Source organism: Pseudochaenichthys georgianus, chromosome 16, assembly GCF_902827115.2.
Source record: "Pseudochaenichthys georgianus chromosome 16, fPseGeo1.2, whole genome shotgun sequence".
NCBI classification, from domain to species: domain Eukaryota; kingdom Metazoa; phylum Chordata; class Actinopteri; order Perciformes; family Channichthyidae; genus Pseudochaenichthys; species Pseudochaenichthys georgianus.
Genome location: NC_047518.2, coordinates 26621957 through 26648434, shown reverse-complemented (window position 1 = coordinate 26648434; position 26478 = coordinate 26621957). Strand labels below are relative to the sequence as shown.

At 42.3% G+C, this 26478-nt stretch overlaps 1 protein-coding gene across 3 annotated transcripts; it reads left to right on the top strand.

Moving 5' to 3' along the window:
• Positions 1-935: 935 nt before the first annotated feature.
• setd2 (SET domain containing 2, histone lysine methyltransferase) lies at positions 936-26334 on the top strand. 3 transcript variants are annotated; one of them, XM_071205867.1, is made up of 22 exons: positions 938-1321; positions 5067-5088; positions 5181-9178; positions 9300-9431; positions 9688-9816; positions 9900-10023; positions 10129-10206; positions 10636-10733; positions 10912-11044; positions 17668-17802; positions 17893-18021; positions 18146-19318; positions 19445-19493; positions 19571-19898; positions 20016-20249; positions 20341-20914; positions 21473-21598; positions 22214-22350; positions 22450-22561; positions 23738-23812; positions 23969-24070; positions 24641-26334. In XM_071205867.1, exons 1-22 carry the CDS (start codon positions 1287-1289, stop codon positions 24800-24802), a joined length of 8085 nt encoding a protein of 2694 aa, XP_071061968.1. In that variant the 5' UTR covers positions 938-1286; the 3' UTR covers positions 24803-26334. The 3 variants fall into 3 exon arrangements, with proteins under 3 accessions (XP_071061966.1, XP_071061968.1, XP_071061967.1); XM_071205865.1 differs by lacking the exons at positions 21473-21598; positions 22214-22350; positions 22450-22561; ... (1 more) ...; positions 23969-24070; positions 24641-26334 and adding an exon at positions 2765-2886 and having other exon boundaries at positions 936-1321; positions 20016-20473; XM_071205866.1 differs by lacking the exons at positions 938-1321; positions 21473-21598; positions 22214-22350; ... (2 more) ...; positions 23969-24070; positions 24641-26334 and adding exons at positions 1341-1611; positions 2765-2886 and having other exon boundaries at positions 20016-20473.
• Positions 26335-26478: the final 144 nt, after the last annotated feature.

Below are 26478 nucleotides of genomic sequence, written 5' to 3'. Positions count from 1 at the left end.
CTTTATTACATATAATGACTGTCCAACCGATTTATAATGTGTATGCCGCCACCTACTGTATCGGGGTGCTTGTGATGTTGCGATATCATCAAATATTTCAAATCAAATATCAAATATTATATATTATATTATAATAATATAAGCTTTTTACTTTTATTTATAAGACATTGAAGAACATACCAGATACACATACATACAAACTTAATATAGCCTATTAGATTAAAAATGTTATGACAATAAATGCAAATTATAAAATAAAGTGGATTATTATAACCTGATACGTACATTTTAAAACAAAAAGTAATTTCCTAATCTCTAGGCATAGACATAAGGAGATGCTAATATTTGAATAATAAGTGGCGTCAGTCAAAACAATAACAAACAACATATTCCCACACATTGTTTGAGTTATTTTACAGTTAGGAAACACATATTGATATCTCTCTGAGATGGCTACAATGAACATGAAAAAACCTTATTAATGATCATATTAATATTTTCAGAAATAGATGAGTTGAAATTATCCATAAGAGAAATGTTAGTTATGTTAACTGTTAAACTGTTAAACGTTGTATTGGTTCCTATCAAACATTTGTCTTATTTCTCACTCCACAACATGCACAAGCGGTCAGTGGACGCTCGACACATCTTTTTATATTATTTTAAAACATAGTCAAGAACAGTTTAAATTGAGAATTAGCCACAATAAAATACAGACCAATACAATTGTTCTTACATTGGCCCCCCTATACGACCGCGATTCTTTAAAGATAGTGATGAGTATTTGTATATGACAGTGATGAGTATTTGTATATGATTTATTTTGTAAATAGTTACATGACTTATTGATGGTTTGGTACCCCAGTGCGCACCAGGGTTCGCGCCAGCTATGTTCACACATCATGTGATGTTGTTGGAAGCAGCAGGCAGCCACAGCGGCATAGTGAGGATCAATGTGTGGAATAAAAAGTATTCAAAATAAATGTCCATAACCCTTCAAGCAGATCGGGTTGTCAGTCTTATTGTAATACACAGGTTGGCCAAATCGAGACACTTCCTAGGGCTTGGTTTTCAGCGTCATGTGTCTTCTAGATCTGCACTCTTAAGGCTAACTGTGAGCTCATGTTAGCTCCATAGTACCAACACTCACCCAGGCTGAAGCTGGGGCGCAGCAGCAGCACAGCCACTAGCCGACGATCATTTCCGACAGCTCCGTATGGATTTGACGTCGGCATACATTGTTGCTTGATGTTTTACAAAGGGTCGACTACCGGTGATTTTCGAAGATGGAGGAACCTTGTGACCTCAAGCACTTCGTAAAGTGAGTACCTTGTAAAAAAAAAAACCCACATTTTTTCTTACGGTTATGTAAATTGCGGCAGTGTGCTCTAGCCATCTTACTATACACAAGTAAGACAAAAACATCACCAGCTAGCATGCTAGTAACGCCGGGTGCAGAGACTCGAGTGTACGGGTCCATTATACCCCTAAACGGAAACGAATCAAACCCTTCCTGCTCATTAATTCAATTAGAAAAGAAACGAGCTCCCTGCTAGTCGAAAAATGTTTTAATTTGAGTTTACACATTCGGCACGGATCACAGACCGATAAGTAAAACACAAGTTAACAACAGTAACGTTAGCATAGTGGCTGCTAGTACAATGCTAACCTTGCTAGCGTTAGCTGCTGATGCTAGTACAGTTTATTGGCTAGCTGTGTTCGTTTCCAAGAACAAATGTTTGTTTACCTTTTTAATACGCAACCGAAAACCCGATCAATCGACGAACTTATTGTGTTGTGAATGATTTAAAGGTTTGCCAGTCAACATTAACAACATGAATTATAGATAACAGAACACGGGCTAACGCTATCTTTAAAGATGGCACACGAAAGCTCCCTGTTCATGTTAGCTCACCCAAGTTAGCTTAGCTGGTTTTGATATTTTGTATAAACCAGTTTCAAAGTCGAACAGCTTAGTTCTTGCAACCTTACCTACCTGCTTACTAATTATATATATGATGTAGTATGACTAGTTTGCAAAATGTGGTAAATTAGTTTATTAAATGAATAGGTTTGCTACACATCCTCTACTCGTTTTTATAGTTGTTACTATCCTTTTTTAAAGGCCATGTTTTGGCTGCATTCAATTCTCCTGCACAGGCCATGCTTTAGTTACTTTCTTAATAGCTTCGAACCAGTCACCGTTTGTTTTCACAACAGCGTCCGTCCATGTTTTCCTTCACATAAATCCTTGTTGTACAGTAAAGCCTTTGTTTTAAGTATGCCATTTTCTTTCGCTCTAAATGTCCAGTAATGAGATGCTTGGTCTCTGCTCGGCGAGCATCCATGTTTTTAATATATCTTCGAACATAATGGTGCTATTTATAACCCATAGATAAATATAACCTTTTACTTTTGTTTTTACCGTCATTTAAATGAAGTTTGTCCATTAGCAAGCAATAATATTAAAACGTGCATATAGCATCTTTTCCACATATTCCACGATAGATAACATGACACTCAGGAAGGGAGGCTGCAGAAGTCGTTAGAACTCAACGGTTGAAAGCATGTGACAAACAAAACATATTTGACATGATGTACATAAAGTATAGTGTGTTTTGCTCAATCCATATTCACGGTTAAACCAAAAAACTCGTTTTTTCTCTATGCACATGTCAACAATTATTTTAAGTTCCTGACAGAGTAGCTGTAAGCTGTTGTGAACAAACTCAGTTCATTGCTTCTCTGTCTTTCTTTTTGCCAGGTGTGGCGTCAATTTGGAGGGCACATTTCTCTGATTTGGATTATTGTTGGCCAGCAGCCTCTTCGGGCCTACTAATCCTAGACGAGTTTCTCAATGGACACTCTTCTCAAGTCTGAGATCAGGTATTAGACTGCAAAATGCAACTCACAGTATATGTCTTTTCAGAGTAGTTTGACTTTCAATTGTTTTAGTGTGGTTTCTAGGTTTTCTTTTCTTTTAGGTGTAGACAATGAAAATATTTCTGGCACCTGTTTACTGTTGAAACATTTGGCTATCAAGGTCATCCTAAGGCCAAGGCATTGTATTTATTTTGCTATTTAACATCCAAAGCACTTTCCTCTGCTGAATATTTTTGGGCTCTTCTTTTAACATAGATGTCTGATGTGATATGACATGTTGTCTTCACGTGCTTTTATCAATTGATGTTGTTATTTTTGACCAAGTGAATAGATTACTGGTTACTATTGTTTCGATCAGTGTGGCAACAGATACAGGAGTACCCCTGACAATAATATATACGTTTTGAAGATTTGTTGTCTAATATCTATCACATCAAGTTGGTGAAGTAGGCCCAGTCCATTAATAATTTGACTGAAAGCTTCTTGTGATATCCCTTTAACAGAATGTCACTGCATAAGTGTCTCCTTTTGAAGGTTACAGAGAAAAAAAGGAAAATAATAAAATCCCCAAGGATTAAATGACCCAATTGTTGCCCAGCTCCGATGAACATACCCCAAAGAAACCACACTAGCTTTAATAGGACAAAAGGAGAAACAAAAAACCTTTTCCTGTATTCTTTTGGCCACTACTGTTTTTTCAATGATGTAACATAAAAAATGTCTGTTAAAAAACTAAATTGCCTGGACATAATAATAATAGTAAGATTAATTACAGACTGTCCTTCCTAAATCCTACAAATATATTTTCATATGGCCTTTACATACTTTTCATATGGCCTTTACATACTCAATCCAGGTATTGCAGCTATTTTAGGAAATGGCAGCAACTGCGGATGTGGTTGTTTTCTCAGAGGTGTTGTGTTATGTAGAAAAAATGAATGATGTATAATTTTCGGTCAGGTTTAATTAACCTTAGCTTTATTCCTGTCTGACATGAATGGTTTTCTTAATTAAGTTGGCTATGAATAAAATGAGACCTTCAAAGTATGTTTTGCAAGCTAAGCTATTACTGTAGTGGATACCTCAATCGGACATATATTTTTGCATGGTGGCTCATTGTTTAGATCTGTAGCATCACAATTAATCCTGATTTTCATGGTAATCTTTTTTAAATTGCATGGGTTTTCAACGGGTGCATCAGTTTTCCTCTACACAGTGTCATGCTCCTGTTATTGGCACTGGCTTTACAATTGTAAGTTGTTCTTAGGCATTGGAAAACCCATCTCTAAAATGGTTAGGATATTTCAAATTCAGTCAGGATATTTCTCTATACAAATCAGTATAAACACTTTTTCTAATATCCAGCGTGGTGTCTGATAACTAACTTTATATTAAACTATGGTGTTGTATGTTCCTGTCCGCAGAAAAAAGCAGTTGACCTTGTGGTTTGGAGGATGATATATTTAAGTCAATGTTCATCATGCAGTATATATGTGCTGATGAGCAATAATCACCCCAATTCTGTACTGGTACATTCTAATGGGGAATACAGAGGTTTTTTTACCAGCATTACCAGACAACAGAAAACATTCCTGATGTTATTTTTGTCCTCTGTTTATAAATAACTCATTTTAGATCTTATATATATATACATTACTATGGCTAACCTATGTCTTCTTTCACCTATTTCAACAAATTGTTCACATACTGTGATACGACTGCCCTGAATAGCACCCAAGACATTTGTCACAAATCAGCGGTTTATCATATATGCTGTCAGACTCCTTTATTTGTAAATGACAAAGGTGGCTAAGATGAAATTTAAAAAAAAGTATTATATCAATATTCTTTACTTAAACTTTGAGACAAATCTCCAGTTTTCTTATTAATAATATATCAGGCTTGCACTTTTTAGGAAAACAGAGTTACAGGAGCAGGTGGTAGAAAATTCCACCTAACACTGTTGTATATATGGCAGCAGATGTGGTGCTCCAAGTCCTTACCTTTTTAGGAGCGCACACAATATGTTCAGGGACATGTTCACATCCAACAAGGCTACATTGACAATTTTGGAGCCTTATATTCCACCTGAGCTTGAACTTGATGAGATGCATGAACTGTGTAAACTCATTTCTGTCTTTCCTCTCTTTTTATGTTCCTGTGATGCTCTTGTGTAACCTCAGAGAGGAGGGGAGTAATGCCTCGGTAAGTCTCAACTAACCAAAGTATGATCCCGATATCTAATACCACAATTAATTATTTGACTCAATTGAAAAGCGTTTTCTCTTTTATTTTAGGTGAAGGTGGAGGGCCTATCCAAGGCAGCTCTAATCAAGAGCCTGTCTCCCAGAGTCATGCTATCCAACCATCTCTTGCCTAAAGGGACCAAGATGAAGGTCAACCTGGAGGATCAGGGTCGTCAGAAAGTGTCCTTCGGCTTCGCGCCGACCAAGAAGCCACTGCAGAGCCCATTCTTCCTCCCTGCCAGTCCTGACAAGTCTGTTGCTGAGCCTAACGCTGCCTTGTCACAGTCAACCTCAGAAGTAGAAGGGCAAAATACAGACATTGAGCAAACTGAGCAGAACCACACCCCCATGGTGCAACAATCAATAGCGGAGATACATTCTCCAACACCAGTCGCTGCAGCCACTAAACTGAAAACGGACCTGCCGAAGATGCATTTCAAGAAGCAAATTCTCAGTGTCTCTGTGACTGAAGAGAATCCAACAACTGTTGTGCCAGAGGAGCCAAACTCTCCTGAATTGCAGGTTCTGCAAAAACCAACAAGTGAACCTGAATTTCCAACGCCCCAGCCTCAGAATGTCCTCAGTGTCTGCCCTTCTGAAAATGATCCCATTGAGGCCCCTGATAAAAGGGTTACACCTACCCTCAAGAAGCCAGCTGCCTCCTCAGGAAAAGATGGAGAGAGTTCCAGCAGTGCTGAGCAGGTTATTAAGGTAGAGAAAACAAAAACCAGGTCCCACTCTGATCGTGCTCACCCTGGCTCTGAATCTGATGGAGATTCAGGCCAGATGTCTTCTAGTCGCAAATCAGTTGACTCCAAAAGTAAAGCAAACTCTGACAGCAGAAGCAAAGAGATAAAAAAGTCCTCCTCAAGTTCACATGTGGAGGAAAAAGAAAAAAGTTACTCTAGGCGGTCAGAGAATAATGAAAGGTCTTCTAGTTACTCCAAATCAGAACGTGATCCAAGACACACATCCTCACGCTCATCTCGATCCGATAAAGATCGCAAAAGGTCCAGGTCTAGATCACGTTCTAAATCAAAAGGGTCCCGGACAAGTTCATCTCACTCCAGGTCAGAGAGATCCAGAGGTGACAGAGGGTCACGCTCCGAAAGGTCATACTACCATGACTCTGATCGGAGATCACACCGGAGTTCTCCACGCAGAGAGAGAAGACGTTCTCGCTCTCGCACTGACAGAACTCGGGACAGTTCTGACTCTGAGGATGACCACAGGAAGACAAGAACAAGGACTAGTGACTCCAGTAGATTGTCCAGCCATTCAACCTCACATAAAGACTCAAAATCATCTTCCTACTCAAAGTCTGAGAAGGTTTCTAAATCTGCAGATTTTCCTCAGTCTTCAGAATTTGATAAAAGAACAAAATCGTCGAAGTCTGAAAGGACCTCAAAGCGACTATCGGACTCTGATTCCCAGCTCAAGTGCTCTCCGGATCTGGACTCTAGTTACCGTAAATCTAGCATCCATCACAAATCGGAGACCAACAGCAAATCCTCTTCTTCCAGCATGCATACAAACTCTCAAACATGTGAAAAACTGCAAAAAAGCAGCTCCAATGACTCTGAAGCAGATCATAAGGGAAAATCAAAGGCATCTGAAAAAATGTCTGGTCGGGAAGACAAATGTAAAAACTACCCGAAGAAAAACAGTAGGCCAGACTCAAAGCAGATGACCCCTTCTAGATTTTCTGGGAAAACCAGTGGACACGATAAGCAATCAGATTACATATTTCACAGCCCTGGCAAAGCACTGTCAAACACAAACACCACAGAGGCTTTTTCTCGGAGTGAGAAAGAAAAAAACGATTCCCTAAAAGGTGGTAATGAATGTAGTGGTCAGCATGCTAAGGAGATGGTCTCATGGCCCGATGAAAAATTGCAAGAATCCTCATCGAAGAGATCAAAAGAAACTAAATCAAGTCTTGATGTAGAGCCCTCAGCTATAACCCCAAGTGAAAACCTAAAGCATGCTGCCCTGGAAAATGTGACCAATGTGAAGGATAGCCCTTCTTCTAATAATCGACCTCATTTGAACTCTGATGCAGCTGTGTTAAATTCATGCAGTAGTAATGATAGCATACTGTGCAACCAGGACAAGAACATTGTTGACTGTTTACCAGGGCCAAAGTCCTTGGAAACATCAGATGTACCCATCACCCATGATGTCCAGCAGAACACTAAACCAGTGATCGTTAAAGATTTGACAGCCGGCAAGCTGCCTGACACAAATGTGTTGCTCAAATCTGAATTATCGTGTCTTGAATCTGAGGATCAGCTGACAATTGAACAGCAAAATATGGATACTGTTCAAAAGAACAGCAGTGCGTCAAAAAAGTCCCGATGGGATATAGTTGGGCAGAACACCTCAGAGAGTGATCATTTAGAGTGGTCACTTTGTGCAGAGGGTACGCCTACTGTTAAAAAAGTGATTTCTGTCAAACAATTTGAAGTTTCTAAAGACAATAACCAACAAGACTCTGATATTAACAAACATACTCAGCAAGGAGCTGAAACACATTCCAAACTGGATAAGCAGACTAAGAACTCTAGGCAGGAAGTTGGCTCAGACAGCCCACCGATATCCGATAAATACAAAGACCAAAGTGAGACTTCACAGGCAAGCACCAGCATTGACCACAGTGACTTAAAGCTGAGAGTTTGTCAAAAAATAAAAACGGATGAGCCTATGCATGTAAATGATGCATCACAGGTCGACAAAGCTGCAAAGATGCAGAGTTGGAATGGCGATGATCATGAAGAAAAATCCAGGGGCAGCACCCCCAAGAACAAATTGAGTAATAGGACATTACTTAATCAGGACGGATTAGGAGGACAGAGTGAGGTTAGTGATAGTGACAACTCTGAGTATGACTCCGATTGCGGCGAGGCTATAAAACGATTGCACTCTGTGGTGGTAGTGCCAAAGAATTCTTCGCTAATAGGAGATGCACAGGATATGGGAGCTTCTCCAAGCAATCTATTGAACAATTCCCAACTACAGAACGCAAATATCAACGAAGTCCCGATTCAAGGTACACAACAAAGGCAGGGGGCTGCTTTCTCGATCCTGGCGACAAGTGGTCCTTGTGATGGTCTAAATGATTCATCCCAAAGTAGCATGTTGTGTCAATCCCAGAGTAATATGATTGATAGCACCAGTCACTCAGAGGGTTCCAGCTCCATCAGTGCACAGCGTTACATGGCGGGTCAAATTGTTGCCCATGGAAGTGCCACAGACCCTGCCCACAGCCTTGATAATTCCAGGCAGTGTGAGCAAGGGCACACACAGCATAATGTAAGCAGCAGAGGTGAAAGGATGCAGTCTCATTTCCAACCTGATGCTGACAATATCAATGATAAGAATGGACTCAGCCTGGGTTGGGAATTTTCACATCCAGAACAGCCTAGTACTACATACCAGCTGCCTGATAGCAGTCATGGGCCACACCTAGCAAACACTAAACTGGCTGAAACCTCTGCCATGGGACAGGATCAGAAGCAGAGTAATGCCACCTGGAATCATCAATCCCCAAACACACAGACTATCAGACAACCCTACCTCCATGTGCATGAGCATTATCCGGACCCTGCAGGTGAAATCCATCCTGATTCCCTAACTAATGATCAGGACGACTTCAGTGAGGATAAACTGTCTAACCTCGGTAAAACAGCTGTTGAATGTGCTGGACTACAAGGGCACGAAATAAGCAGCAACAGCAGGGGCTCTGCTTTGCCGGACGCCCCTAGAGAAGACCATTTAAGACCTCACCGAGGAAGGGGCCCTCCCAAGAAAAGGCGGCCAGAGATCGAGTCTGATTCAGACAATGAAGCAGAAGCTGGGCCTGCAGGCAAGAGGGAGCGTCCAGAAAGTGCTGACGTCTCTAAAGAAACTCATGTCAGAGCTGAGGTGCAGCGTCCCTTGCTCAATTTGCGAGACTTTCAAGACTCCAGTAAATGGAGAGAGTTTTCCAGGTCTAAGAAGATGCCCCCCTACTTTGACTTGATTGAGGAGAACCTGTACCTGACAGAAAGGTAGGTTGTTGTTCGGTCTGCTTAACAATAGCTATTATTTAGTTTGTACAAAGATTGACCTAAATATAACTTGTTTTAGGCTGGTGCTTTGATATTTTTTGTAATTTTTATTTTTTTGCAGAAAGAAAAGCAAATCCCATCGAGATATCAAGAGAATGCAATGCGAGTGCCCAGTGCTGCCCAGAGAGGAGCGCTCCAGAGGAGTATTGGCATGCGGGGAAGACTGTTTGAATCGGCTGCTCATGATTGAGTGGTAAGTTGATAATTACTGTTAATGCTGTGACATCATGTAAGAACACAATGTTTCCATATTCAAAAAAATTGCAGGGAAAGTTTGAATTAGTAATAACATGAGTCACACATGATTGTGTGTATTAATCATGCTCTTTAACATTCAAACCCGGCAAAGTAAAAAAAAAAAAAGGTCAGATTCTGTCAACATTTGCAATTTCAAAATGTGTAGGAGCCTGTTAAAGTACAGTATATAAGTCTGAACATTTTTTTCCCAGCTCCTCACGGTGTCTGAATGGACACTACTGCTCTAATAGACGCTTTCAGATGAGACAACATGCAGACTTCGAGGTCATCCTCACGGAAGATAAGGGCTGGGGTCTACGGGCAGCTAAGGACTTGATTGAGTAAGTATTTACAAAATTATTTGTCATTGTTGGCACACCGACTCTTTTAGATTGTAATATTAAATATTTTATTGCAATCTCAGAAACACCTTTGTGCTGGAATACTGCGGGGAGGTATTGGACCACAAGGAGTTCAAAACTAGGGTGAAAGAATATGCTCGCAATAAGAACATCCACTACTACTTCATGGCTCTAAAGAATAATGAGGTTGGTGATTACACATTTCAATAAATAATGGTATTTAACTGCAATCTGTCTAAATGTATCAGGTGAAGCTGTATAAATAATTGACATTGTTTATTTTCCATTTAGATCATTGATGCAACGCTGAAAGGGAACTGCTCCCGTTTTATGAACCATAGCTGTGAACCCAACTGTGAGACCCAAAAGGTATAGTGGCAAAATAAATGATGCTTTTTACGGTTAATTTCCTAATGTTTTTTTTTTTAAACAACATTTTTATTGAAGTTTTCAAATATAACAAACATTACACATACATAAAACGGTCAATCTAGGTGGCACACAAATGAATAGGCATGTAAATAAACACAGGTCAGTATACAGATGATACAGGGATACAAAAGTACAGAGATCTTCAAGAAATCTGAAGGAATATGACGTGGGCTACTATACTTTATAATCATATTCCCGTTGCCCCCGCTCCGGTCTTTTGGTTTTATTGATCATTACCAACATTCTTTTTCAAAAACTCCATGAAGCTTCCCCGGATATTTTCAAAAACTGCCAGCTTTCCTTTAGTAATGTATGTTGTTAATTTCCTAATGTACTTATCTGATGATTATTTTTGTCCCATTCCAGTGGACTGTCAATGGCCAGCTTAGAGTCGGATTCTTCACCTCCAGGGCGGTCCCTGCAGGAACTGAACTGACATTTGATTACCAGTTCCAGAGATACGGGTAATGTTCCTCTAGTTCATTTTTTCCATGCTTCTATTTTGTGATGTTTGTGTTGCCAGTCTATCATATGTGATATGTTAAGAAAGAGTGGCTTTTTGTTCATTTATTCATATCTATTTTGACTGTTTAACTGGTTTTGCACTGGGGATTCACCTTTTTGTTTTATTTCCTCCTACAGTAAAGAAGCACAGAAATGCTTCTGTGGAGCGCCCAGCTGCAGAGGCTTCCTCGGCGGGGAGAACAGAGTCAGTGTTCGGGCAGCTGGAGGGAAGATGAAGAAAGACCGCAGCAGAAAGAGCGCTCTCACCACGGTCAGTTCTTTCTGTGTGTGTCCTGTTATTGGTTTACAACAAGCTGCCAGTAATGTAAACAGGTCACACATCTACACAATCACAACCTCAACATCTGCTGGAATTGGCATCCTTTATTGAATTTATTTTCAAGAAAAATGCAGCTCTTTTTTTTAAGCTTCTTCTTGCCCCTGTTGAACATGACAGAGACTCAGGGGCGGATCTACGGGGGGAAAGGGGGGGAAGCTGCCCCCCCCCACGGTAGAGCCTTGCCCCCCCAGCTGCCCCCCTAACTTTTTGTGTCCCTAAAACTGTACTTGTAGAAACAAACCTACACTATGTCCACAAGCTTCTCAGGCAACAAAAAAAGCAGTACATTAATTAAAAGTGAATCATTTTAAATATCATCTTAGGCCCGTTAAAAACGCAGCTACGGCCCTGCATTAAACTGCGGAGCGGCGTTCACACAGACCTCGGATCACGCAGCTGCAGAGAGACCGAGCTGTCCCAGCGCCTGAGGGTGGATCAGCTTCCCCTTGGAGCATTTCCCCTTCCACTAGTTTTGTTTTTACTAAGGACGAGAGCTTGAAACAAGATATTAATAAAGCGCTGCCGTTTGAATCGATAGCGTTTAACAGACGGGCGCTGTTTGGGGCATTACGTTACAACCATAGACTGTATATATAAATGGACGTAGTGTCCGTGACGTCACCCATAGGATTCTGCAGAGTTGCCGTGAAGCCCTTAGTAGGCGGAGTCGGCCACTAACTGCTCGACTGTGACGTCAGAGTCTAATCCCGCCTGCTCCAAATAAGGGCAAAGAGGCGGAGCCGAGGCGGGACCTGCTGCCTCCGAACTGGAAGTAAACAGAGCTAGCTCAGGCTAAGAAGCTAAGCTAACATGAAATACATGCATACCAAGTTACTGCTAACAGTGTAGTTCTCCTATATAAACTTTACATTCATAATCAAATGAGACAATCTGCAAGAGAATTAGCTATATTTTGTTATTCTTAATGCTTGTCATTCACACGTTGAGAAAAGACGGACTGAAAAGACGGACCGCCCGGACCTAACGGAGCCGCAGTGAGCTAGCTCCGGGACGCCGGCTGGAGCTAGCCCCCTGCGGCTCCGTTAGCTCCGGCGGCCACCACTGGGATAATTGGGTCCCCTATTAACATTTGTTCCCGTTTAGCATTATGGGCGTTATTGCCATAGACTATAAAAGTCTTACCCAAGGCTGAATCATAAACTAAAATGTATATGTATGCATAAAGGGTTACGTCCTTAGCTGGCTAATAAGTAACAAGCTAAGCTACCAAGCACACAAACACCTGCGAACGGGGTTAACATGTATAATATTATCATTTTAGACTTCTTGGAAGTTCTGTTAGTACATTCAAGCGCACAGCACGACATTTTAATTGTCTGGTATTTGTAACAATATTCCCTAAAAGGCACAATCACCACGAACACGGCTAAAGCTAAAGGGTCAAGTACAGTACTATGACTAACTAACGTTGTAGCCTCCATGGTTGTAGCCTAGCAGAGTGGACAAGTTGCTGTTAGCTGACAGTGAGGCATGTACGTGTCCATCAACGTGACCACGCCCTAATTTATGCAAAAACTTTAAGACCTAATCTAAATAAAAGGGTCGTGTTAGAAAACAATTCACTCACAGATTCATAATCAGGAAAGTGGAATCTAACTATATCGATAATAATAATTATTGCATCCATGGGTAGAAACATGTTTTTTTTCTGCTGTAAAGTTGGGCATTTTAACATGGGGGTCTATGGAAATTGCTCCTTTCTGCAGCCAGTCCCTAGCGGCCCATGTATGAACTGCAGTGTGGTGGCACTTCCGTATTGGCGTCCCGGCTGTTCCCCAGAGTTTGCCGCTTGGTTACAACATAGCCTACTATACAGACAGCGCTAGCTGGGAGATCGATCACTTTTATTTGCTAAACTATGCCGTACTATTAAATCCACGTAAATTACTCTCAGACATCACAGCAATGAGGCCAGATAAATTAAACCAGGATACATCCTTCACCAAACTGGTTCTCAACACAGCTGCCTGTGTGCGTTTGATAAATACTTTCTGATTTTATATTTATTATATGCTACGTGACCCTAACGTGTAAAGTTATACAAGCATTTGTACCAGTGCTTTTCACAAGTCGACTCTTGCAGGCCAGAGTAGCTGGAGTGACTCAACAACAAAAAATACATATCTGAGAAGAGATCAGGATGAGTAGAAAGAGGAAAAGAGATGAAGAGACCAGGAGGGTCAGAGCAAGAGGAAGCCAGGAGGAGATGAAGACATTAGTGAAGAAGAAGAAATGTATATGAGGAATAAACATGAAGTGTCAGAAAGAGGGACAGAGGCAGATGAGACTCCAGCTGGACCACATGGTATGTTTTTATTCTCTTTGCATACATATTCCATCACAGCAGCACAATCTAGTGGCTCTTAGTATTGACAAATATTGATTGAAATGTGTTGCTGCACAGGTCATCTTTATCTCTCTAAGAGATGGGTGATGTCATTTGTGTACTTAATTATAACTAAGTACTTTTAATGTACTCACAGTAAGCAGAATTCATGAGTATTTTCTGCTGTTTTATACTATATTTGAGTTTGTTTGTTTGTCTGAACATCTTGTTTCTCTTAAGCATTAAGAGCACCCCCCCCCCCCCTCCCGCATTGTAAATGAGTGAGCCACACCGGAGTTGAGGATCTGTTGGGTTTATTCTCCCAAAAATATAATTGCCTTATTCCAAAGCAATTTACATTAGATTACATACATTTACATTTAATTACATTCTCCCTGGAGTAACTGAGGGCTAGGTGCCAAGTTCAAATCCCGCCTGGAACACCACCACTAGGATGTCTAACAAACAAACGGACAGAGGGTGTCGTTTTTCTCATACTGATATTCTGAACAATCGGTGTTGTTGTATTTGCTGTAAAGTGTCTCTACTGTAGGCTAATTTTATTATATGTACAGCACTTTGGCTCGACCAAAAATCGTTTATAAATGTTCTATATAAATAAAACTTGATTTGATTTGAAACTAAATTAAATTTGGCTCGACTACACAACGCTTCAGATGTTCAGACAATGTGCAAACTTTGCAGCCTACTTGTTGCAAACTTTGCACCCTTTGTCTTGACATCCGATTTTACAGGGCTTCCTGAACAAATATTCTAATGCCCTATCTTAAAGAGCCTGTGACAGCATCCCAACAACTGTTGTGCAATGAAATATTGGGCTACTAGTAATCTCGAACCGTCAGTTTAAAAAAGAAAAAGCGATACCGTTTCGTTAAATATCAATAATTTCGAACATCGCGGGGAAATTCCTTCACTCATTTTGAAGTTTTGGGGGAAGCCGGAAGTGACGTCAATGCGGGAACGCTTCGAGAGCCAAACACGGACAAAGTGTGTTGTTATGCGTAGAAATGGTGAATTACTGAGATTAGGCACTTTAATAACGTTTTAATGAAGCTGACTACAGTATATTCATATGTGTCAGTGCTTTCATGTCAATTCGGCGACATAAACATAAATGATCGTGGTGAAGATGATGATTACATTAGGATTAAAAATCGGGAGTGAGAGCTGCTGAATTTCCTCCCGTCGGATGTGATATCAAAACAAATCGATTATTTTTGTGGTTGTAAACTCAAGTGGATGAAACTACATTTATTAGTGCTTTCATGTCAATTCGGCGAACATATGATACATTCAATAATGAGTGAGGATGATGATTAAAAATCATTTGTTTGAGCCGGTCTGCATTTACTGATGAGAAAACAAACCGATGCTTTTTGTAGTTGTAGTAGGCACCAACAACATGGATTAAACGTGTGGTTTTTTACCACAATGTTGGGGAAATTAATGGATAAAATGCACGGATTATTATTATTATTATTCCCACTCCGATCGGGACCGCCGAGAAATCGCGTTCACAATTGACACTAGAAACGGGGATAACTAATCCTATGCCCGCAAGGAGGCTCAGGCAGGGGTAGAGCTCAGCCCATTCATCAAATTGACCATGCTGTGTGTGGTATAGCTATGGCTTAGGCCCCGGCCACACGAGGACCATAACGGTAAAATGTATATGCAAACGCAATCGCAAAAAAGGCTTCCGTCCACACGCAATAGACACCGGAAAGTTTCTGTCCTCACGAGACCGCTCCGTTTAGCTCCAACCGCTGGAGAAGCTGCAGTACATATGCAGGAGCCTGTACGTGGCGCTGTAACTTCCTCCACAAAAGCAGCGAAGAAGCATGGTTGTCATGGTTGCCCTTCTGTTTATTCTCCGCGGTGGGGGCCGAGGGAACCGGGCAGAGTTTTTCGCCAGTCAACGTGTATTAAAGTTGAAATCTTCCGGACAAAATTATAAAGGTGCCGGTCAAAGGTCTTCTTTGTTATTTATTGAGCTTTAAAACAAATGAATAACGAATCTATATAATAATAAAATACACGGAGCCTCTCTTTTTCCTCCCTCTCTTCAGACTGCGTCAGTGTCTGTCTCATGCAGCAGCTGATCCAGTAATGAGTGACCCGGCCGACAGTAAAAATAAACATATTTATAACTAGTTTAGGTAGTTTGAGAGGTGTCTCCGTCTTGTCAGATTAGACTTCACTCGCGTTTATATCCATATCGAGAGAAAGATAAATAATCTGAATTCAGTGTGCAGTTTACTTTGACGCGGGGGTGAGCAGCAGAGGTGGGGTGAGGCGGGGCTATTGCCTCATCATTATCAGAAAATTATCGTATAGGGCGTACACACGGAGCCGTTTGACCCCCCAGAGCGTTGCGTATGCCGTTCTATCCACCTTGGGACCCGTTATCGTTACCGTAGTCGTTTAGTGCCATATTCTGTCGTCCTAGTGTGGCCGAATGGTCTATATCAGTGCTTCTCAAAGTGTGGTCTGCGGACCACTGGTGGTCCGTGAGCGCCCCCTAGTGGTCCGTGAGTATATTGGTAACATTTCACGTTTGAAATAAATAAATGTATTTAAGTTTTTCGCACTCTCGCGGGAATATCTCCGCAATGGAACGAGCTTAAGTTTCACTTTCGATTGCATGATATAGCCCAGATAAACACCTTCATCACACATGTTGCCACTTGTTTGTACAATTTTCAGGCAGTCTGTAAAAAACGATGTGTTTTTGGATATTTGTGGAGTTAGGTGGTCCGCGAGTGTTTTTCTATTGGTTAAGTGGTCCTTGGTATGAAAAAGTTTGAGAAACACTGGTCTATATGACACAAAACGGTAACGGAAATGACCGTTATCGTCCTTGTGTGGCCGGGGCCTTAAAATGGAGGCATATTCAACCACTCTGGATCAAATACAGTGCTATGCTTGCTGCTTGCTTCACAATTACAGAAATGAGGCACAGAAGAATATAAATGATGCCTCAGAAATCTGGTTTTCTGACCACCTGACCTGCTTCTATCTCTCTGTGTTTTCTGTCAATCTCACCTGCTGCTTTTGAGCTAGCTGGCTCTGCCACGGCTCCCTGACCCTCTCTTGCTGCTACACTAGCACTTGTTGAAGCCTGGAAATATTTCAAACAAATTAATTGGATAGCTAATCACACTGGTCGGACTGTTCAGCTTTCCCGCGTGTGTCCCACCAACGTGTGTTTCTATAGGTACTCTTGCTAATACCTCTTTTCCAGGCTGTGTTTGCTCCTCTTCAGGATGAGCCCATTTCTGCCTCTGAAAATATGTTTCTATATTCATCTGGTTTGAGGGAGCAAACATCATTCAGCGTCATAGTTAAAGAATTAAATGCAGTCGGTAGTTGACTAACGTTAGGAGCGCTATAATGTTTCACAGCGTGCTAACCTCGACAACCCAGCTAGAAACTAGCTAGCTAGGCTCCTTTCATGCTTGTTAGCTAATAACTTATTTGAAGAGCTGGGTCTCCGCGATTTACAGCGTGATACGAACAGAGAGACTAACTTATCAGAGTTAACTTGAATACATCCATTTTGGACAAATGTATGCATATACCAACCATTCGTGAAGTGATTCGCCGGCACGCGGCATCTGGTTTCAAACTTCAGAAATGTCTTGCAGAGAGGAGGGGGCGGGGCTCAGGGGCCGTTGAGAGCAAAGAGCACGCAAAGAGGGGCTGAGCGGGTAACTGCGCTCTACAATGAAATATATATTTTATTCAATTTATTTATTTATTTTTTATGAAAAATAACTTCTTTTTTTTGGAAAAAAATGTTTTTTACATTTTTTTTTTACGAGATCTATTTGTGGCGGACGATATTTAATTGTGGCGGCCTGCCACAAATAAATCAATATATGGGAAACACTGCTGTACGCCCTCCCATGTCACCCTGGCATGACCTCTTGCCCCCCCTTTGCCACCCCATGTAAAATGTTGTAGAACCGCCACTGCCAAGCCATCTAATTGTTTTGTACCTTGAATGTTTGTGTTGTTTTAGTTTTGCATCTCTTTGTTATAATTATTGTTTCCGACATGTTCAATAAATTGACTAACACAAATAATAAAATAATTGAGTTTTGACTAAAGTGCTAACATTTCTAAAGGCCCATTTTTTTTTCATCTAAAATGTTCTATTTCTGATCCACTTGTCCTTCCTCAGGTTGATGAAGAGCTGGAGGCGTTACTGGAAAATGGAGAAGGCCTGTATGATGAGAAACAGGTGGTGTCTCTCTGCAGACTAATGGTCCGAGTGGAAACCATGGAGCAGAAACTCCTGTGTCTCAAGCTCATACAAGTATGATGAGTATTGATGCTTTTTTTAAATATCATTAGTACTTTTTATTTTCATTTACCGTACCTAATATTACATGTTTGTGTTGCACAGGATACTCAAAGCCCATCATGCCTGAAGCAGTTCCTGGACCATCATGGATTGTCTTTGCTATGGATCTTCATGGTGGAGATTTCTGAAGCTAAAGGCAACAGTGCCAATAACGTCAAACTGCAGTTAGAGGTAACATATTTCATAGAATTTGCACTTCAACATTAAGCACATTTTTTAATTCTTCAGAGCTTGTACACTCATATATATGCAGCTTTTCCACATTTAATATGACTATCTATGATTCTGTTTACAGATTTTGAAGACCTTGGCTGTGCTCCCTATCTCCACTAAGAACATGTTGGAGGAGAGCAGGATCCTTACCTTTATCCAGCGATGGGCACAGACAAAATCACTCCATCACCCTGCTGAGATGGATGACTACTCTAGTGAGAACACCTCCCGTGCGCAAACCCCCCTCAACACTCCTGATGGTTCCTCCACCAAGGCGGGACCAGAATTGGACGGTGAATCGGCAAAACCCGCTGTGTACCGCCGCCTTAAAATCATCAGTGAAAACAGTCTGGACAGTGCACTCTCTGACGCCAGCAAAGCATCTGATTGCAAGGAGGAAGAGGAGGAGGACGATGATGACGAGGAAGAAGAATCCTTACATGCAAGACTTCCTGACGACAAACAGTTGGAGGCAGAGCAGGTGTGTGAGGCTGCAGATCCACTAAAAGAAACGACGGAAGAGCCGATGAAAGAGGAGGTCCAGGTCACAGAGGAGGTCCAGGTCACAGAGGAGGTCCAGGTCACAGAGGAGGTCCAGGTCACAGAGGAGGTCCAGGGCCAAGAGGAGGTCCAGGGCCAAGAGGAGAAAGAGGAGGAGACGGGCATGAGTGCCAGCGGTCAACAACCTCAAACTGAAGAGGTACAAGAAAAAATTGAGTTGACTTTGGAGAAAGATATTGAGATTAAGACGAAAGAGGACACAAGTGAGGTTCCTACGGATGAACTTGAAGAGCCGAAAGAGCCTAGTAAAGAACAGCAGAGTGGGGAGGAGAACACACATCAGGCTGTGACGGAAAAGGCTGAACCTGAAGGAGACCAGCCCAGCGTAGAAGTTCTGGAGCCAGAAATTCAGCCCATGCAAACAGATGTTGCTGATCTTCTACCTGAGCAGCCTTCCGAGAATATGGAGGCCCAGGCAGAGACACAGGAAGCTGAGAAACCACTTCCTATCATCGAGACACAACCTAGAGAATCTACCACTGATGCTTCCTGTAACTCTGAGACCCCGGAGGCCAGTCTGCCCTCTGAAGTCATAGCAACCCCTGTGGAGCCATCAGCGATAGGAACTCCTTCTCAAGATGAAGAGGAAGGTGTCTCAGATGTGGAGAGCGAGAGGAGTCAGGAGCCCCAACTCAGTTCTTTGGATATTTGTGGCATGGCTGCCAGGCTTCTGGACAGCTGGAAAGATCTGAAGGTGGGTGCAAACAGATTTAATTTAAAAGACATACATTGTGAAACACAGTTACAAATATAATTTTGTAATCTGTTTGGATTCTACAGTATTCTGAAGTTTAAAGTCAAAATGGTGTTTCTCTTTCAGGAGGTGTACAGAATACCAAAAAAGATTCCGGTGGAAAAGGAGGCAAATGGTAAGTTTAGAACAATGCGTTTGATTGGCTATGAATTTTTCTCGGTGTCATTTTTGCTAACTTGAGCTTTCTCACAGATCGTAGCCGGGATAGAGACACAACTTTGACGCCACGCACCACGTCTGGTAGCCGAGAACGTGAGAGGGAGCGAGAAAAGGAGAGGGAACGCGACAGGGAGAGAGACCGAGATTTTGAAAGAGACAGGGATCGAGAGAGGGACAGAGACAGAGATCGGGACAGAGATCGGGACAGAGAGAGGGACAGAGAGAGGGAGAGGGATCGGGACAGAGAAAGAGATCGGGATCGGGGCTCTGACAAAACTCCTCAGCGCAGCACAGAGAGACGGAGGAGACGCTCCGCTTCACCACCGTCCTACGAAAGGAGCAGCCGACGCACTGAGGAACGGTAAGATTTCTTGTGATAGGGTAACATTGTGTGTCTTCCAAGCAGATTGTAATTGGAACAGATGTGTACCATGGTGGCGTTTTGACAAACTCTGGTCTTGTTCTCTGAATTGTTAAGGTTTGACACGCCTAACAGCAGCAAGGCTCGTGGAGTTGCAGGCAAGGAGCGCACCAAGCTGTCTACAGATGAACGCAGAAAGCTGTTTGAGCAGGAAGTTGCTCAGCGGGAAGCCCAGAAACAACAGCAGCTTCAGCAGCAGCAGCAGCAGCAACAGCAACAGCAGCAGCAGCAACAGCAGCAGCAGCAGCAACAGCAGCAACAGCAGCAGCAGCAGCAGCAGCAGCAGCAGCAGCAGCAGCAGCAGCAGCAGCAGCAGCAGCAGCTGCTTCAGCAGCTGCAGCAGCAGCAACAACAACCGCAACAACAGCAACAACAACAGCAGCAACCAACAACAACAACAGCAGCAGCAGCTTCAAACAATGGGTTATGACCCTTCTCTGGCCTATATCTCCGACCCTGGCTTCATCACCTACCCTCCTGGATATCCACTCCAGGCCTATGTTGATCCCACAAACCCCAATGTAGGTAAAATATTGCTACCCACCCCCCCGGTTGATCCCGCCCTGAACTATGAAGAGACGCCTCTGGGATTGTCCTCTCCATCCTCCACTTCCCAGGCCGCTCCGGTCTCTAATCTTCCTCAGCACATCACCACTGACCTCGCCCCTGGCAACCCTCCACAGTATGCCGAGCCAACTGTAGCAGCTCAGGACCCAGGTGTGGCGGTCCTCTCAGTGCCCGCACCCCCTCCCATACAGGGCCAGCAGAGCTACACTACTCTGTGGGACCCCACTACTCAGCAGGCAGTGACAGTGCAGACCCAGCCGGCGCAGCAGTACACCACAGCCCCACCACCGCCTCAGACACAGACAGCCATCTATTACCAGGGGCAGCCGTGCCAAACCATCTACAGCATCCCCACCGCCTACCCACAGGCCAGCACCCCCGTCATACAGGTAGGGGGCTCTCTGCAGTCATCATCATCAAGGACTAATATCATTTGGCACATCAGAAATGCTGTATTTTAACTTAGCTGTATCCAAAGAAATTCAAATAATTTATATGAATTCGTAAATAATGTGCTTATTTCTACTTTACATACAAAATAATGGCAAAATATCAAACCAATGAAATAATTGTTTCAATTGCGTTAGAATCCACTGTGTCCAACTAATGTCGTTTTGCAAGTATATTGTTCTTTATATTAAAATATGTATTTCTAAATTGTATTTCTGTTCTATAATTCCAATTTTCACTATTTGTACATTGATGTTCTAGTAGTCGTAATTTCACTTACCCATCTAGTGTTTTTGAAGCAAAAAAAAATAAAATACGTTGGGGAAAAAAAGTAATCAAAGCTCAACAGTCGGAGATATCCTTTGCTTGGGGATTGTTTCAAATCCATCACGTGTGATAAACTATTATAGAATACAGCAGCACATGCTCAACATGCCCAAGATGTCAGAATGCTCGTTGTGACTGTCTAACTGATTGACATGTTTGTGTTTCTGAAGGCGTACACTGAACCCACAGCCAGCTACCTGCACGGTCAGCCTGTGTATCCCGGCCATCAGCAGGGAGTGGTGGTGCAGCAGGGGGGCACCGTCACCACCATTGTCACATCCCAAACTGTCCAACAGGTAACTCATACTCACTCTGTCTTACATGCTTATTATACTTGAAACGGGGCCTAGTGTAACACATTGACTGATCATTCACATCTGTAAAGCCAATGAATATTGGTTAAAGGTCCCCTATTATACTGTTTTTCATACAAAAAGTGAGCGAATCTTTTTTCCTGAAACTTTCAGAATCTCTTAACGCAGAGGGGACACAGGATACATCTATATTGTTTGGCAGCATAAGCCACATGATGGAGATACTGATTTGAACAAAGTGACAGTTTATTAGGCATTTTAGGCCTTTTGAGGAGCTTGTTTCTCAGTGTGGCCACAAGGGGGAAGTATATATCTAAGATGTGTGCGTCTCTTGAGAGCTTCAGCATGTGGATCATGTCACAAATAATTGAAAAGTGCTTTTTTAAGATGTGAGTAAAGATGGAACAAATCAAGGAAATAGCTCAATGTGCTTCATTTCCAATTAAAAATCTAACTGCAGTCATATGTAACTTTAAACAACTGTTGTCATCAAAGATTAATGAATTCTTTCTCCTAGCATCATTTCAAAAGAGGTTCTTCAAAGGGAAGCTATGAAGATTTGTTGCTAATACATATTTTCCATTTCCTTTTGTTCAGGAAATGATTGTACCCAACAACGTGATAGACCTGCCTCCTCCCTCTCCTCCCAAACCCAAAACAATAGTCCTACCTCCGCTCTGGAAAGTGGCCCGAGACCCTGAAGGCAAGATCTACTACTACCACATCGGCACAAGGTTGGTACTGCTGTGTTTCTGTTGAAGTGTGTGTGTCTGTGCCTCTGGAACACCCCTGCATTGTGTTTCTATCTGACATTACTTCCCTCTGTGCACCAGGCAAACACAGTGGGACCCTCCAACATGCGATGGATTTAGCGACAATGCAAGTGTGGACCATGAATCTGAGATGGACCTGGGGACACCCACCTACGATGAGAATCCTTCCAAGGTATGCTGGAGTGTTTTTATATAGAGCTACATGAAGCACAGAGAAAACTTGTTTTTGTCCCATAGGGAAACACAGAATCTCTCTGTTCACATTTTTATCTGTTTCGCAGAAAGTGAGCTTGAACATGATTATAGTGTTTGTTCCTTGAGGTAAATGAAGATGCAGCACTAGTGATTGCTTTCAGCTGTGTCTCAAGGGGGAAAACAGAACAACCCTCAGCACGACATTACGTTCAGCGAGCGTTGTGTCCTCCCGATGGCTCCTCCTCGCAAAATGGCTTCATCAGAATCTGCATGGTGACACAGATTTGGAGAGAGATTTGACTCACTCCACCCCCTGCTCAGCTGTCCCTTCGCCTCAAGGCCATTAGGGGAGGGGTTGCAGCTCATCTCATTTCTCTCCTGACTTTGAGGATAATAGAGACCATCTGTAAGACCTAGCCTTCATTTAGTTGCGGTTTCTTATGTTATAGTTTAACTACAAAAGTGTCCCATTTTTCTCTCTTCATAAAAAAGATATTACAGTTGAAAAAAGCATTGAAAACTAAGATGGAAAGACTCATGTTTTTCTTTTCCCACCAAGAACAGTTAGAAGGTCACGGACGATTTCCCTGCATGTGTCCACGTCCAGCACTTGAAGCTATGACACATGTCTCTGCACTTGTAAAGCGTCCAATTTCACTGTTTCTGGATTCATGGCCCTGGCATGACGGTTGTGTGAATCCTTGGTGCTGGCTTTGATCCTCACCACTGAGTTGTCGGTGTAGGCAGTCAGCTGTTGCCTGTCTGTCTTTGTTGTTGAAGGCTGGCCACAGACACGGCGTCCTGGCAGGATATCCCTGCTTTGTGTCGAGCAGGTGCTGTTTGATGCGCCACTGACCTTGATGGCCACAATTTAGTAGCCAGTTGCCATGTTTGATTGATATCATGCACAGGTGGGCACACACTTGTGATTTTAATCGTAGGAAATTATTCTCCTGGCTTTAGTCAGTATGCCATGCTATTACTGTCTGCCATTATAGCTAAGCAAACGTTTGACAATGTGATAAAAGAAGTAGAATTTGGTGGGAATTAGTTTATGACACGTTAAACATGCAAACCCAAGGGTTTAATGTGGAACAGATATGTTGCACACAAAGTGTTTTAATCGTTTTATCCCTCTTTTCTGTTTTTACAGTTCTCTACAAAGACAGCTGAAGCAGACACTTCCAGTGAGCTGGCTAAAAAGAGTAAAGAGACATTTCGCAAAGAGGTGAGTCAGAGTATCTGTAAACAATGTTTGCAGTAATGTTATTTAACTCCAGATGTTTCCATGATTCAAACCTCTTCTAGCCAGCCATGCAAGCTTTTAGTCTCGTTTAAATATTCATGTCTCTTTTAAGTCTTTCTGTGTGTCTACATTACTCAGATGTCCCAGTTCATAGTCCAGTGTCTAAATCCTTATCGGAAGCCAGACTGCAAACTCGGACGCATCATCAACACAGAAGATTTCAAACACCTGGCTAGAAAGGTAAGAATAAACAAGAATCAGCTTTCAAAACTCAGAAGAATCTGTAAACCTTTCCTTGGCCCCTGTGTGGTCAGACCACAATGACAGCATTGGTCAGCCTTTCTCTTAAAAGGCAATGTTTTCAAAGTTTTCCCCAAACCAAAACTAAATAGTTGAGCTCCCACGACTCCTCTTGAAGAGACCAAAGACACATTGAACATGTAAACCATTAGCCCCCTCGCTTTTGTTTTACTTTTTGCCTTTTTAAAAGCTCTTTCCGCCAAACATTTCTTCAAAGGACAGCATTGTTTTTCTCATCCATGGTTTTCGTTGTCTCCCTGGATTGTGAATGTAGGGAGTGGTTTGCACTCAGACATACCACAACTCTGAGGGCATGGGTACAATAAACAAAAAGACAAGTTGGGCTTCACTTGTGTAGAGATTGCATTTGATTGTCTCAAATTATAAAGGGCAATGTCACTAAATAAGAATATCCAGCCCACCCCTCTACCACAACTTGCATTCATGATGATTAAATAATGAACTGTACCCTGTTGACAACTCTTTCCTCCTCTCTGCCCATTCTTCTAGCTTACTCACGGAGTTATGAACAAGGAGTTGAAAGCTTGCAATAATCCTGAGGACCTTGAGTGTAACGAGAATGTGAAGCACAAGACCAAGGAGTACATCAAGAAGTACATGCAGAGATTTGGCACTGTGTACAGGCCCAAGGAGGACACAGAGGAGGACTAGCCTCAGCGCCCACTGTTACCCTTTTCCTGCGCCAACACAGGGGAAGCACAGATTTGCCTTTCCATTCACTCCTTCATGTACGTACTGGCCAGCCTGAGCCCTGAAGTAGTTTCTTATGCGTATTTATAACTAAGAATTGCACTGCTGCCCAAGAAGCTCTCCAGGATCATGAAGGAGCCCCGCTCTACAGACTGACGGAGACTCGAGTGTCGCTGAACGACCCGAAGACTCCAGGTGCAGTGTTCTCCCAGGACAATACTGCGGGGTGCTACAGAGACTAACGTTTTCACTGACTGTTTGATTTTAAGCATTTATTTTTTTCCATATGTGGCTCTTAAATGTTCCCGAGATGATCACCTCAATTCCACTTTCTAAACTCTTCTAGCCCTGAATGATGAATTCTCAGCGGAATCAGCTTTGGTGTCATAAGGTATTTTCTGTTACTTTCCACTGTTAAAAATGGATCAATGGCAGAACAGTTCAGTGCTTTTTCCCTCCCACTTCCTTGCTCCTGTGCATGCTTCATCCCCCTGCCACTGACTAACTGACTAACTGGTGCTGCTTTTAACTGGGCTGTGGAGGGCCAAGCTTCCACTCCTCAAGCCCCGCCTTCTTAACCACAAGACTTTGGAGTCTGTGTTGTTTTATGAATGCATGATGTAGGCTGAGGTCAGAGGTATCCTTATGAAAATTCCTTTAGTTTCTAGAAACATGCCCTTACTGGGTTGAGCTTTTACTCACAATACACTTCAGCAAATAGCCAGCAGGTTGGCAAGGTGATCAATTAGTCTTTTATGAATTTATGTATAATAACGGGAGCAGGGTTTGAATGCGGTTTGATGTGCAGTTTAGCCATTTCACGTCCACTCCTCTTCGTAAAGAGGTTTTGCTCTGTTTCCATTTCTTACAGGAATAATACTGAAAGTGCAGTTTTAACAGTTTGTTATCATCTTGTGTGTTCTGTTTCTTTTTTTTTTTATCTCCGTTAGTCCTTGTTAACGACACCTAGGCCGGTTCTGCTTCACAAACTGTCACTCATTAATTTCCAAGATTTCTACGGTTGTCGAGGGGGTTTCATCAGCATTAGGTCACCGATTGTTCGCAGCCTAACTCATTGCATTAAACGAAGTACCAACATATGTACATTGCTTTATATGTGAATATATTGAATAATAGTTTTGGGAATGTTTAAATAAGCAGACACTTTGTAAAATGACTATCATTTCGTGATTGAAAGTGTAAATAATATGTAAACTTACCAAAGCTGTGCGCAGTAGAGTAGGGTCAGCCCAGCCCTCCTCAGCAGCTCAGCCTCCTGATGCAGCGCCGCACCGCTCTGTCAAACTAAGGACCCTGCTGACGCGTTTGATTTCAGTGGTGGGGGAGGTTTCACCTTTTTCTTTTTTAGTTTTTATTATTTTTCTATGTACAAAGTAAGTTCCACCCTACTCTGCTGTAAGTATTGTGTAAGCACATTGTCATACCGAGTGTACAAACATTTTAAGAGATAATAAACTTTTTGTAAAATGATATCCCTGCTGCACAGTTCACTTTAGTATCTGCCAATGTGAGTGACCTCTGTTGCATGTTCAACCGCTCCGTGCACACCAATCCCATTTGAGACTGGTTCCCTCATGAATGCCACTACAGCGCGTACACACAGCTGAGCCAGATGT

Excerpts from the sequence above, each read along its gene's own strand:
- setd2 (XM_071205867.1), top strand. The coding sequence starts at position 1,287 with ATGGAGGAACCTTGTGACCTCAAGCACTTCGTAAA. Across the intron at positions 11,045-17,667 it reads GAAAGAGCGCTCTCACCACG|GTTGATGAAGAGCTGGAGGC; the intron begins GTCAGTTCTTTC and ends GTCCTTCCTCAG. Across the intron at positions 18,022-18,145 it reads ACGTCAAACTGCAGTTAGAG|ATTTTGAAGACCTTGGCTGT; the intron begins GTAACATATTTC and ends TTCTGTTTACAG.